The sequence below is a fragment of the Symphalangus syndactylus genome, chromosome 10 (assembly GCF_028878055.3).
Source record: "Symphalangus syndactylus isolate Jambi chromosome 10, NHGRI_mSymSyn1-v2.1_pri, whole genome shotgun sequence".
NCBI lineage: Eukaryota > Metazoa > Chordata > Mammalia > Primates > Hylobatidae > Symphalangus > Symphalangus syndactylus.
In genome coordinates, this window is record NC_072432.2 from 128,292,206 (window position 1) to 128,306,275 (window position 14,070).

The 14,070-nt window shown below is 41.8% G+C and overlaps 1 protein-coding gene across 6 annotated transcripts in view; it reads left to right on the plus strand.

The window, feature by feature from the left end:
* The first annotated feature begins 925 nt into the window (after positions 1–925).
* The window catches only part of UNC5D (unc-5 netrin receptor D), a 564,646-nt gene continuing 551,501 nt past the window's right edge, over positions 926–14,070 (plus strand). For 4 of the 6 annotated variants that reach the window (XM_055295942.2, XM_055295941.2, XM_055295945.2 and 1 more), the window contains exon 1: positions 1,138–1,338. In XM_055295942.2, the coding sequence (XP_055151917.1) occupies positions 1,236–1,338 (103 nt within the window). In that variant the 5' untranslated portion in view covers positions 1,138–1,235. Of the gene's footprint in view, positions 1,339–14,070 lie in introns of all 6 variants that reach the window. The other 2 variants (XM_055295940.2, XM_055295946.2) reach the window with 1 other exon arrangement.

Here is a 14,070-nt window from a genome sequence, read left to right on the forward strand (position 1 = left end):
ATTTTGCCTTTAAGAATCCACTTATAACTACTACTAATCAAAATATATATTCGAAACAACTTAAATCTATAACTCCTGAGTTACAATCCTCACACTTGGCCCAAATAAACTCTTACTTATACTAATTTCGCCTCACCTTCTTCCTTTTTAAGTCGACACTCCTTTCCCTGATACTTACCAGAAGGCAATTCCTTGGGCACATATTAAAACTGACAAAAATAGGAGTCATTCGAAATGAGGGAGCTTCTGAAAAGTTTGGGGCTTCCGGAATGTTCAGGACAACAGAATAGGGAATTCGAAAAAAAGAAAGCAAAAATAAAAATCGATCATACAAGCCTTAATGCACCCATGATTGTTATTCCCCACTTCTTTATTTATATGAATGCAGTTAGCATAGTTGCAGCAATGGAGTAATTCCATTATTATTTTTTCCCACTACGCATTTATTTTAAGTCTTTCTTTTTCTCAGGATGTTTTCCTGAGTGATGTCTGATCTAATGGGAAAAAGTGGAAGTAGGAGAGGCAGGACTTTGGAAGGGCTCAAAGTAGATGAACAAAACGGAGGTCTCCTGGAAGCAGGTGACTGAGTTAGGCAACCGAGATGCCCACATATCTGTGCGGCGTTCGCCCCAAGAGGCCAGTCGGCTCCGCTCAGCTCCCCGCGGCGTGGCCGCATCCCCGCCGCCCGACTCCCAGCCGGCTTCCTCTCTCTGGGAGCTGGGGCTGCAGGCGGGGCCCGAAGCGCCCCGGGGGCACGTGGAGCGGCCTCTGGCTCACCTGCGCCTCCCAAGCCCCAGCCCAGCAAGGCCGCGCCACCGCCCCTCCCGCGGCCCCGCCCCAGCCCGGCTCATTGGCTGCCGCTCGGAGGGGAGGGGAAGGGGCGGCCGCGGGGGTCTCATTAGCGATGCGGACTCGCGCCTCTGCTCCGTAGTTCGGGGCCCGGCAGCGGCGCGAGGGCTGGGAACTGCGCGGAGGGGGCCGGGGGCGACTCCGGCATCGGCGCTGGCGGCAGCGGTAGCCGCGCCGTGGGAAGCTATGGGGACGCGCCCTTTCTCGGGGTGCCCATTCAGCGGCGGCTCGGAGCTCCCTGCCCCGCTGCTTTAGGAAGCGATCGTGGAGCAGAGTCACTTTCCGAAGACTCCCGAGACCCATTCGACTCGGGCCCCTCATCGCCGACCCTTTCCCGGGCTCCCGGAGCGTGAAGAAGAGCCGTCATCCGGAGCGCGGCGAGGAGCATGGGGAGAGCGGCGGCCACCGGAGGCGGCGGCGGAGGGGCGCGCCGCTGGCTCCCGTGGCTGGGGCTGTGCTTCTGGGCGGCAGGGGCTGCGGCTGCCCGAGGTAAGCGCTGGGCGGAGCGGGCAGCTGGGGGCGAGGGCGCAGGGGCGCCAGCCTGACGGAGCGGGACCCGCGCCGATGGCGTTGGCTTCCCAAGTTGCGCCCTGCACCTCGGCGCGCCAAGCCCGACCGGGTGGGAGCCGAGTGGAGGACTCCGAGGGGACCACAGCCTTCCAACCCAAGTTTGCGATCTGCCGCAATCCTACAGGTGGCTGTGACCCGGGCCCCTACCGTTTTCCTTGACCCTCCTTGCCTGCTCCATTTTCCAAGCCCTCCCCAATTGCTGCAGACTGGAGTAGCCCGGTCGTCACTCCAATCTTGCTCTTCCCTCTCCTCTCCACTTCCTCTAAAGCCGAGCTTGGTCATGAGTTGGCGCCCATAGCGATGTCAGAGAGTTCCTGGGGAGAGGGGCCAGGTGATGGGAGTGTCCATAGGGTGGGCTTGAACAGAGAGGGTGTCTTTTCCCTTAGGGGAGGAACACCCATGCTGAAGTCCCTTCGCTCTGCGCCTAGCTTGGCACCCCTCGGGCGACCTTAGCTCGAGGTCCCAGCCAGCCCTGGGCTTGGCTTGGCGGAGGCCGCGTGTGTGCGGGAGCTCGGGAGAGCGGCATGCACCATCCCAGTTTAACCGCGCCTGCAGTGCCCATCGGGGATGAGCACTTGGCCCGAGGCTGCTCACCAGGCGCCTCCTCTCCCTTCCCGGCGCCTACTCTGGCTTGGAAGCGCTGGCCCCACCGAGCCGCAGGGAAACCTCTGCTTCTTTCCGACTTAGAAGCCTAGACCCCATTTTCTTGGATCCTCTGGACTCCAGCAGAGGGAATTTTCGCAACTGCTTTCAGCTCCACCTTGAGCGAGGACAGGCAGCATCAAGTTAAAGATAAATCCCAAGGACTTGTTTTGAAGATGATCAGAGGCAGTTTCAGACACAGCTCCAGTACCGGAGATTTACCTTTGAAAAAAATCGGAAGCTTTGCCTTCCCGCCCTTCTTTTCCTTTTTCCTTCTCTGTGTTCCATCCATTAGGCTTAGAATATGTGATACCGTTAAATGATTTGCCTTACACTTGCCCGGGGAGAGGTGGAGCTGAGCTGACCACTTCACCTTCTGCTCTGTTCGGGCTCCTGAACCTACTCCGACCAGCCCGGAGAGTGAAAGGGTGGAAGGGGTTGAGGACGATCACAAAAGAACCAATGTTATCTCATTTTTATAAAAGCTTATGGTGTGTTAAAAGCAGTCCGGCTGCCTAGAAAGATTTTTTTTTTAAGAGGTTGATAGAGGCCCTCCATTGTACGATCCTATTCTGTGCCCATTTGCATTTCATTTCCTGAAAAGTTTTTTTTTTTTTTTTTTTTTTTTTTAATGGACCGGGCTTTTTAAGAAGCAGGGGAGGTTTAAAAATGAGCCTCGGTGATTGTACACCCTGGGTTATGATGAACCACAGTTCTTTCTCGTGCTGGAAGAAGCACAAGCTTCAGCCATTTAATGTACTACGTACGGCAAATGCCTCATTGCAAAATCAGCTCTCAGTTGTTTTTAATACACTCTTATGGGAAAAGTGGGTCTTTTCTAAATGTCGATCTAAATGTCTGAGTTTCCACTTACTATTCGTGTGGAATACCTCACAGTCACTAACTCCAGGTACTCACCCTTGGAATTGGGTTAGTAACTTTGTCTTGAAGCCAGCTCGAAACAAGAGGTGGGGACATGCCAGCAGCCTCTTGGATGGAGTTTTGCTGGCTGCGAAACTAAGGCTAGCACCTCTTGTCTGCAAGCTGTTCTTTAAAGGTCTCCTAGAAAACATGCTGTACACTCTGCAGGCTTATTTACAACAAATGTCTTGCACAGATTATAGTAATATGCAAGACACATGGAGTGGAGCAGTAAATCTGACTGATATTTCCCATGCCATATTTTACATTCTGGGGCATGAAGCCCATTCCCCTTAGCAACTGTCAGAGAGTCCTCAAGAAATGAGCACTAGTCAGGTTGTGAAAGTGGTGAAGCCACATGCACCTGGCTTTGCACAGTTGGGCGTAATCGGAGTTTTCAGGATAGAGGGTGTGTTTCGGTGCTTATGAAGTTCTCCCATCCCAGAAAGGTGTCCATTCATTAAAACCAAGATAAGATGCACTGGTGTGGCATGCTTGCCTGTCCACTAGTCTCACCATATTCTCTAGGATTAGCCCTAGGTTGTTCTTACCTATCCAATTAATAGTTTTTGTTCTTTAAGACTTTTCTTGTTGATTTGAAACAAGATACCTTACTTGCCCTATCCAACGGGGTATGGAATTATGCCATTTGCCTTGATGTTACGAGAATATTTAACAATTCAGTAGCATTTTCTTTACCATATTTATCATTTATCTGTTTCCAAAATGATTGCACCAACTTTTTTTTTTCTTTTCTTTCCCTCCATACTTATGTAGAAACCTCTGCAAATCAGAGGGAGATTTCAAATTGGCTTTGAATATACTCTAAGAGAAAGACCCTTGGGACAAGGAACTGTTGTAGAGCCCAGTAGGGGCCCAAGAAGCAATGTTCTGTTTCCCTCCTTTGTAAGCAAGACTTAGCTTTTCAGATGAACATCTCTGCCTGTTGGCACATTGTAAGGAAGGCACTCTGGTGCCGTGATCACTGTATGTTTTTACACTTTCCAACTTAAAAGGAGGTTTTTTAAAAGTTATTCGTGACCTGCCAAGTGCCAATTGAATCCACATCATGTTGTCATACTGATTTGTTTTTGTTCTTTAAAAAAAAAGGGGGGGACTGCTGTTGATTTGCTTGTTATTTTTGCCTTAGATACTGTATATAAGATACTGTAGTCATTAAAGGCAGAGAGGAAGATAATCTTAGACAGACTGAGCTTTCATACAATTTCTTGCTTTAAAACATTTCCCGGACAATGAAATGTTGATTACAATAACTAGAGTACTGCATTAATGGCAAGAGAAGTACACACTTATTACATAGTCATAATAATAGTCTTGTGATTTACACATACTTAAATCCATTTATCTGTCTAGCTCGTACAGTTTAAAATCTATAGTCATTTCTTCCTTAATGAATGTTGTAAGGCCACCCTCTTCCTTCCCACATTTCTCCTTCTGTTCCTTTTCCTCACAAATCTTTCTCTTCCTAGGACTATGAGAAATAGTCTTTTTTCCCCATTTCCTGCCTGTTATTTTTTCCTGATCCTTGGGTTGTGCTCTTATTTTGAGCAGCCCGGTGGCACCTTCTTAAGAAATCTTTTAAGCATCTCAGTTTTTAAGAAGAGATTAATTGTTCTGACTTGGCCCTGTAATGATAGCACTTGTCACCCTTTGCATACTGTTTTTGCTCTCCAGATGACTTATCTGTGGGTCTGTGGTTCTTTAAGTAGTACCTCATAGGGGAGGGAAACATTTGGAGCTGTGGATCCTTTCTGAGCTCTCTCAGGACTGGATGACCGAATCCGTCAGGTAGTTCTACACTGTGCTGTCTTATTGATTAGGAAATCGCTTTTCTGTTTATTGTCTCAATGCTTCGTAAATTTGTTTCTATTGTCCTCTTCCTACCAAATGTAGTACCCAACTTAAAACACTGCCAGTGTTTATCAGGGAATTGGTTTATTGGGAGATAATGCATGTTTGATATCCTTCCCTTCTGCTTTTTTTTTTTTTTTAATATCTAGGCTAGAGACTCAGACATGTATTAAAATCTAATCCCAAAGACAAGTGATTTTATTCCACAGCATCCTCTTAAGGAAGGGGGTAGTGGTGGCGTGTGATGCCCTCATAATGGGAAGGCAGATGTGTTCACAGGGAGCCAGATGTGCCCTCCTTCTTGATTACACCTTTGCCATTAATGCTGATTGTCCCTTCGTCCAGGCTGTTACTTGGCCAGCAACATCATTGTCTTCTCTTCCTTCCTCCTCTTCTGATACCTTCATGAACTAACTGCTCAACAGAATAATCAATGGAAACTTTCCCTATTTCTATTTCATTCTTAGTCACATACTCTATGTAGAGACACTTATTTGCTCCCTCCTTCTTTCTTTCTTTCCCTTTTCTTTTTTCCTTTCCTTTCCTTTCCTTTCCTTTCCTTTCCTTTCCTTTCCTTTCCTTTCCTTTCCTTTCCTTTCCTTTCCTTTCTTTTCCTTTTCCTTTCCTTTCTTTTTTGACACGGGTTCTCACTCTATCATCCAGGCTGGAGTGCAGTGGTGCCATCATAGCTCACTGCAGTGGCGAACTCCTAGGCTCAAGTGATCCTCCCACCCCAGCCTCCTGAGTAGCTGGGACTGTAGGCATGCATCATCATACCCGGCTCATTAATTTTTTGTATATGTTTGTTTGTTTGTAGAGATTAGCTCTATTTTGCCCAGGTTGGTCTTGAACTCCTGGGCTCAAGTGATCCTCCTGCCTTGGCCTCCCAAAGTGCTAGGACTACAGGTATGAGCCACCACATCCAGCCTCACCCCTTTACTTTCTAAATGTCTACTGGCGGCATAAGACCTATTATCACATTATTAGCACTCTTTTTGTATTGTACCTGTTCCTTAAAATAATACATTTCCGTAACTTTGTTTGAATATGCAATAACACTTATATGAAATAATAGTAATACTTATTAGTAATACTTTCATACTTAGTTGAGTATGAAATAATATTCCTAATAATAGTACTTGCTTCATGTGTGAGAGTCATGATTCTAAATGCTCTACAAACATTAACTGATGTAATCCCGAAGATAACTCTTTGAGGTAAGTACTGTGATTACCCCCATTTGTAAGATAGGAAAAGAGGGACATAGATTGAAAGCTTGCCCAAGGCCATGGAGTTAGGACATAGTAGGGCCTAGATTTGTACCTATTCCATCTGACTCCAGGGCCCACAACAAAGATAATTTTCTGAACTATGCAGAAAAGAAAATGACCCTTGTATTTTGATGACAAAAGTACTCAAATGATATCTTTATTACTATCAAGAGGCATAGAGGAATTTAGAGTACCTTAAATAAGTCTATAAATATGTTCAGATAAATCTAAAAGATTTGTGTTGTATGAAAATAACCACCCTGTCCCCATTCAGCTTACTATACTTTGGGATTGGATTCACACTTAAAATTCTGAGTGCCAGTTTCCAGTATGATAGCTTGCTTTTGTTTTCAATTTTGAATTTCGACAGAAAATATGACTCTGATTGAATACGCCATCCATGGAACGGCAGATCCCACGAGACTATTTGTTGCATGTCTTGTATTTTTAGCCTTGTTTGCCAGGGAAATGTGGAGCATGAGGTTTGAGAATAGATTGTTAACACCAGAGGCTGCTGTTTCTGCTGTTTTGGGTACTCCTGCTGCTGCTCTTGTGAGGCAGATGGCTAGATTCATTTATAGAAAATAGATATTCATTCTATTTTGCATTTCCACTTTGAAAAGAACTTTTAATTGTTTGTGCCACATTGCATCGTACGGCCTTATTGTGTGCATACACATGCTGTGCGTAGATAATTTTCAGAATTAGACGGATGTTAATGTATTCATTTTGGATTGTGTTATCTGAAATCCACTGCTAATTCCTGTGCTTTTGGAGTTTTCTCTTGAAAGTATGTTTTTGCTGTGTATTAAGTATTTTGTGCTCACCCTACCACCACTCCCCCACACCACTTCACTGAATTCGGTGATAGAAATATGAGGGTTGTGTTTATGGGGCTAAAGTGGAAACAGTAACCAAGTAGTAACATTTCTCAGATGACATCAGGCCACTATAGAGCATAAAATATTTCTGAATATTGTTTCTATCAGGACAAGGATAAAATGAGGTCAGTTTCTTCTTATATGACCAGTCTCTTTTTTTTTTTTTCAAACTTCACAGTAGCTTTTATTTTTTATTTTTAAATTTTAACACTTTTTAAAATTAATGCATAGTACATGTACATAGTTTTGGGGTACAAGTGATAATTTAATACATTAATATAATTTGTAAAGATCAAATCAATGTACTTGGGTTATCTATCACCTTTTGATATTTATCTTTATGCTAGAAACATTTGAATTATTCTCTTCCAGCTGTTTTGGAATATGCAATAGATTATTATAAACTATAGTCACCCTACTGATCTATCAGACACTGGGTCTTATTCTATTAAGTGGTATATTTGTACCCATTTATCAACTTCTTTTCTTTTGATAGTTTATTTTATAAATGAGGACATTGAAAAAGCTGAAAGCTGTCTTCCAAGAGAGGTCAATGCTGGCTTTATTTAACGCAAATATTGACTTTCTGCCCCCAAATTACTGGGTTCATAAGGTGCAAAAGAACCCTCATTCCCAGAAAGATTGGTACAGATACCTCCACCGCTCCAGCCCACATTGTAAGGGTATTTTTCCACAGGTGGGAAAATATCACTGTAACCACACGGGATTTGAATAAGAAACTTTACAGATGTTTTGTCGTTACCTAAAGTGAATGCTATGGTTTCCCAGTCAGATAAGTCAGAGGGGAAATGACATCGCAGACATTTGGGAAGGTAAGTAACTGGTAGGCAGGCATAGGAAGGAGAAGATGCAAGAGGCCACAGTGAAAAAACTGAACTACTTCACGGGACTCACCACCACTGAGATGACTATGCTTTGTGTGATACAATTCACAGATGTTGGCAACTTATTATTTTATTTATTTATTTATTTTTGAGATGGAATCTCACTCTGTCGCCAGGCTGGAGTGCAGTGGCAGGATCTTGGCTCACTGCAACCTCTGCCTCCCAGGTTCAAGCAATTCTCCTGCCTCAGCCTCTCGAGTAGCTGGGATTACAGGCATGCACCATTACGCCTGGCTAATATTTGTATTTTTAGAGACAGGGTTTCACCGTGTTGGTCAGGCTGGTCTCAAACTCCTGACCTCGTGATCTGCCCACCTCAGCCTCTCAAAGTGCTAGGATTACAGGCGTGAGCCACCGTGCCTGGCCAGCAACTTATTATTAAAGAGAACGTATTTACTCAATATTGGAGAAGATTTGCCTCTAAATAAATATGTGGTAGTTTAGGGTTGCTTAGAAGTCATTGATGTGTTCTGTTAGCAACAGTACTTATTTAGTAGTTAACATCTTTATTTGAATTTAGTGTAATAAACCTACCGGGAGAGAAGGGGAAGTCAAATGATCATGGGTTATGGAAGCTAAGCTGGTAATATTTGAAACTCACAAATCAGTGCTTTTCAGATGTTAATGTGCATGTGAATTACTGCAGATCTTGTTAAAATGCACATTCTGATTTAATAAACCTGGGGAGGGGCCTGAGGTTCTGCATTTCTGATAAACTCCCAGATGACACCATCTATGGGCCATAGATGATAGTAATTCTTGTTTTCTATTTTCAATATTGTTTTTTCTTTTGCAAGCCAGTATGAAGTGGAATTCCATGTAAGAATATTTTTAAAATGCCAATTGAAGAATAAGAAAACACAAATGTCAATTTTAACTCAGACAAACACACAGCGACTTAAAAAACAAATAGGCATTCTGAGGGCGCCGTCCTGATGCAGTGTAAAGCATTTATAAAGACAGATGCAGTATCTGCTCCAGTTTCACAATATTTTAGAAGTCTTGGATTTCCTTTTGAGCTAATTGGGGTCTTATATCTGCATCTAATTTATTTCTTGTCATAAAGAGGAAATTGACTCACCCAGAATTTTACCAGTTTGCCCAAAGTCAGATTTTTGTTAAATAAGAGGCTTTTCTAACTTTCTTTAGCACTCCTTCACTTTATTCTCTTGGCAGAAGCTACATATGCTTAAGAATGATCCAGAGTTCACGATAATGAGGGGATGAGGCTGTAGTTAAGCAAGAGATAGAATGAGAACAGTTGTTTTACAAAAACAGCAGTGAGTCCATATGGGGTAGTGATGTTTCCCAAGTGGTTGGATCCCTGTCCCAACGTGGTGTGGAGGTTGTGTCAGGCCCCTCTGTCTTTGATGCAAGTTCCATCTCATTCACTGTTACTTACCCAGTACCTGATAGGGCTTGTCCCATAGCACATGTTGAATAATGTGTGTTACTCAAACTTTATTAAGGCGTAAGTATTTAGAATAAAATTTCAAAAATCTACTCAATACTGTGATAAAACCCTCAGGAAACTTTATTTGCCAGAGGAAGAATAAAATAATTGTAAGAGGGTTTTACATTTGTTTTAGATGGATACTAAAGCTTACATTCCTAGATAGACTCTTCTAGAAAGATGATTGACATCTATCATGTGGTCCTATTATGCATGGCTGTTTAATTCATGTGCATGCAACTTAACATTTTTAGGGGACTCACATAATTTTGATTGCTTTGTGTCTTTGCACCCACTCTGATATTGAACAGATGATGAAATTAAGGTTGACTTTAGAGATTTTTTACCAAAGCCAAACAAACCCAAACAGGTAGTGATAAACAGTGCTAGGACTAGAAGCCAAGCCTTCATGGTTTCAGGGCCTTTTCGATGATGTTACTATGTAGTTCTATTTTATTAGCACATGGATTGATTATACTGAGGTGGGATGATACAGTACTTCACTCATATTCCATTTGACACAGATGTGGATGTATAAGCATCAGAGACAGAAAGAGAAATAAATGGATAAAAATTCATTTCACTGCCTATTGTGACTTCTTGGTCTGTAGGATGGTGTGTTTCTCATGGTTATAAACAGAAATGGCCCTGTCTGGGACAAAGGGCTGTCACAAATGTGTCAGGAATGAATGGAGGACAGTAACTTTATGAATATATTAAAAATGACATGCTGTAGTATGGAGTAACTGATGTGTAGAATATTCTGAGGAACTTTTGAAAAATCAGGGGATTCAAAGTAGTTTATTAAAGTAAGTAAAATAACAAATTACAGTAGTTTTCCTCAGGTTTTGTTTTTAAAGATGCTATTACAGGCTGATCACAGTGACTCATGCCTATAATCCCAGCACTTTGGGAGGCCGAGGTGGGAGGATGGCTTGAGGCCTGGAGTTTGAGACCAGCCTGGACAACATAGCCAGACTCTCTTCTCTACAAGTTTTTTTTTTTAAGTTGGCTGGACGTGGTTGTTAGTGCCTGTAGGCCCAGCTACTCGGGAGGCTGAGGTCAGAGGACTGCTTGAGCCCAGGAATTTGAGGTGACAGTGAGCCATAATCACTGCATTCCATTCCTGGAGACAGAGCAAGACCCTGTCCCTCCAAAAAATTAATTAAATAAATAAATATGCCATTAGAGATACCAATTTTTTAGAAGTATACTAACTCCTCAGTCTGAGTAGTTTTCTAAATACCTTGTCTTTATTATTACTTTTGAGTGTATGTGCTTTATTTTTACTTTCTGTGTCCAGTTGTAAAGCTAAATTCTTCTGATTTGTGTTCGAAAGTAGTTTAGTGGCACAATACAATTGGACTTATAATAACAATTTCCATCAATATGTCATTAAGAAGTGTCTAGCCTGTTTTTTTAAGAGAGATGGAAAAAAAATACAGAGCACAAAATACAATTCTTTGCCAGAGAATTATAACTGTGTTGTAAGCCTTTTGAAAGGAACTGGGAAAAGAAAGAATTTATCCTTCCTCTGAATAGATAGCCTTGTTTCTCCCTCGTTCTTGGGACCAGAAGCTGCAGTGATTACTAGTAGCTCATATCAGGAGGTTTCCAAAGTTGTTCCTCTGAAAAAAAGCAATCAGGATGTTCACAGGTTTTGTCAGTGTGAGGTGTGTGGGAGGGATGTAAGGGTTTGGGGGTTTGCTGTAAAGAAATAACAGGTTTGTCATTAATTTTATTTTTCACCTTAGAGCAAAAAATAAAAATATCCATCTGACGTTTTCTAAAGTTTAGCAGCTAACTTGCAATGCACATCAGTCTCCAGGATATCAATGTGAAAAGACAGCTCTAAACTACCACATTCTGCAGCGGAGAAGACCATTGTAGAGTCAATTATTAATAATTGTCAAGGTGATAAGGACTGTAATTCATGGATATCTGTGTATATTATATATTAGTAGAATGTCATATATCATCGTCATAGCAAACTTATGTCATTAAAGTTATATGCCATTAATTTAAATGGCATTAGTAACACTTCAACTTGGGATGTAATCACAATTTTGACTCAAAAGTCAGCTACTTAATTCTGCTAACTATCACTTCACTCTCCATGGTGTCTCCCACCTAACCCCCTATGCTCGGTCTTTTCTTGCTTCCTTTCTCCTCTTCAAGTCAAAACTTCCTTTCCATTTAAGCAGTGTGGGGGGCTGAAAAGTTCACAATTATGTGTCCTTGAAACATCACTTTTTTTCTCTAGTTCTTTTTATTTGTAGAAGGAGAAGCAGTGACTAAATTATCATTAAGGCTCCTTCCTGCTCTGACCTTCAGTGATGCCGCCCTTTGTTTTCTGTACCGTTTATTCACATTATTTTTTATCATTTCAGGAAGCTTTTCTTGGCATTTTAAATATGCATCAAACCTTCAGTAAAAGGATAATTCTCTGGAAATAGAAATTGCAGGACAAGTTAATGGCGCTTCATGATGACGTTGGTAATCCTTGGCTTAAGCATTTTCAAGAATGTACCAACCATAGGAGAAATCTATTTTTTTGTTTTGATTTCTCTGAAATCAGTGGCTGTAGGTTAATGCATACTTGTGTAACTAATGCAGAAGTGGGTTGGCAGGAGAAGACCTGGAGGAGTTAGGCACCCTCTGCCGCAGCTCACCATTGCTCAGCTGGGTGTATGGGACCCCTCTTGCTAGACTGACTTCTTTCTTTTTTCAGTAGATAAGAGATATATGAAATTTCATGTTAAACTTGCAGATCTGAAGTCTTATCAAATTGTTTTCATGAAGCACCGTGACTCCAGCAAAACTCACAAGATATGGCACTCAGCCCTCCAGTTTGTCTCAAATCAATGACTTGGTCACGTTTTGTTAAGAGATTTAAAGAATCAGGGAGCCAGTTGGTCCTCATTTTCAGTAATTATCTTTGCTTCAGCTGTGGGCATACAACACTTTTTCTAGATTTGTAGAATAGTGTTATGTCATGGCCATTTATTGAACACTGATTTGATCACTGAGTTTCTGTGGCTGTCTGTTTCCCATTTGCAAAGAAAAACAATCATAAAATTACATTGCTAAAAGGGGCCCTAAAATTTCCAGGCCAAAGCCCAGATTTGTACACGAGAAAACAAGGTGTCGAGGAGTGAAGTTGCTTGCTTGGCTTTTAGAGGTCATTTCAGTCCGTCCCTGCCCATGAATCCAGGTCTTCATTTTCTCAGTGTTGTCCTTGCCTCTTCCCTTTCAGGCTTATAATAACAAAAGTAATCAATAGAGGCACAAAGGAATTCAAAAGAATGATACCAGAAGACTAAAGACTATTGATCATTTTACCCTTCTGTTAAAGGATGTTTTCCTTTTATTTAAATTGTTTATCTTTTTCTAAAATATCTTTGAAATTATAGGGTTTTTTTTTTTCCTTTGGCTCATAGACTGCTGAGGTCATGATATGAGGGCTGCAGTTTGGTGTAGCAGAACTAATATTGTAAAAGAGGTTTGCATTATAGATTTGTTTTGTGTTTGGGTGAAAGTTAGGGTGTGTTAAGTCTTAAGCTTTTGTTCCAGTTACTTAAATCTGGATCCTTGATAATAAATTTGTTCAGTATGAATCTACTAGAAGATCCTAAATACCTTCTCTCTCTCTCTCTCTCTCTCTATATATATATATATATATACGTGTATATATATACACATATATATTTATATATTTATATATGTGTATATACATACACGTATATATAAATATATATATATTTTGAAGAAAGCTTTCCATGTTGGCAGTAATATGTCCATGATATCCTCAAAAAGCCATAAATTTACATCCAAAAAGAGTGACTGGATATACTTTTAAAAGCTTTGGTGGCTGGGCATGGTGGCTCACACCTGTAATCCCAGCACTTTGGGAGGCCAAGGCGGATAGATCACCTGAGGTCAAGAGTTCGAGACCAGCCTGGCCAACATTGCGAAACTCCGTCTCTACTGAAAATACAAAAATTAGCCAGGTGTGGTGACAGGTGCCTATAATCCCAGCTACTCGGGAGGCTGAGGCAGGAGAATCGCTTGAACCTGGGAGGTGGAGGTTGCAGTGAACCGTGATTGCACCACTACACTCCAGCCTGGGCGGCAGAGCGAAACTCTGTCTTAAAAAAATAATAATAATAATAATAATTAAAAAATAAATAAAAACTTTGGTTGCTTCTTCTCATGCAGTTCCGAGTTTCTTTTAAAGTGAATTCTGCATCTCTTGTGACCATAATAATGTGCAAAAAGCAATCACTGTATAGAGCTTATGAAACTCTGGTGCCTCTATTATGATTATCCATGTTGAAGCCACCTTGCTGGAGAAGTGTTAGACACACGGGGTGTTGAAAACTCCTGATTCTTGGAGATTAGGTGTCAATATATTCAAGGTTTGGCTATTTTAGCAATTTATCAGGGAAGTGTCTTGCTGCTGGAAATAGTGGTCAGGCTTTGAATCTACAAATCCCTTATCTTCACTGAAAGCCCCCCCTTTTTTTTTTAAACTGCAGAAAGGAAAACATCTGTAGTATTGTCACCTAGGGTTAGGTGAGAACATCATAGGTGCTTTGAATGTGTGTGGGCATTTCCTTTTTTTTTTTTTAAAGTTATTTAAAAGTTTGAACGGTTTTATTGGAACACGTTAGATTAAAAGATGAGCACCAAATGTTTAATGTAAC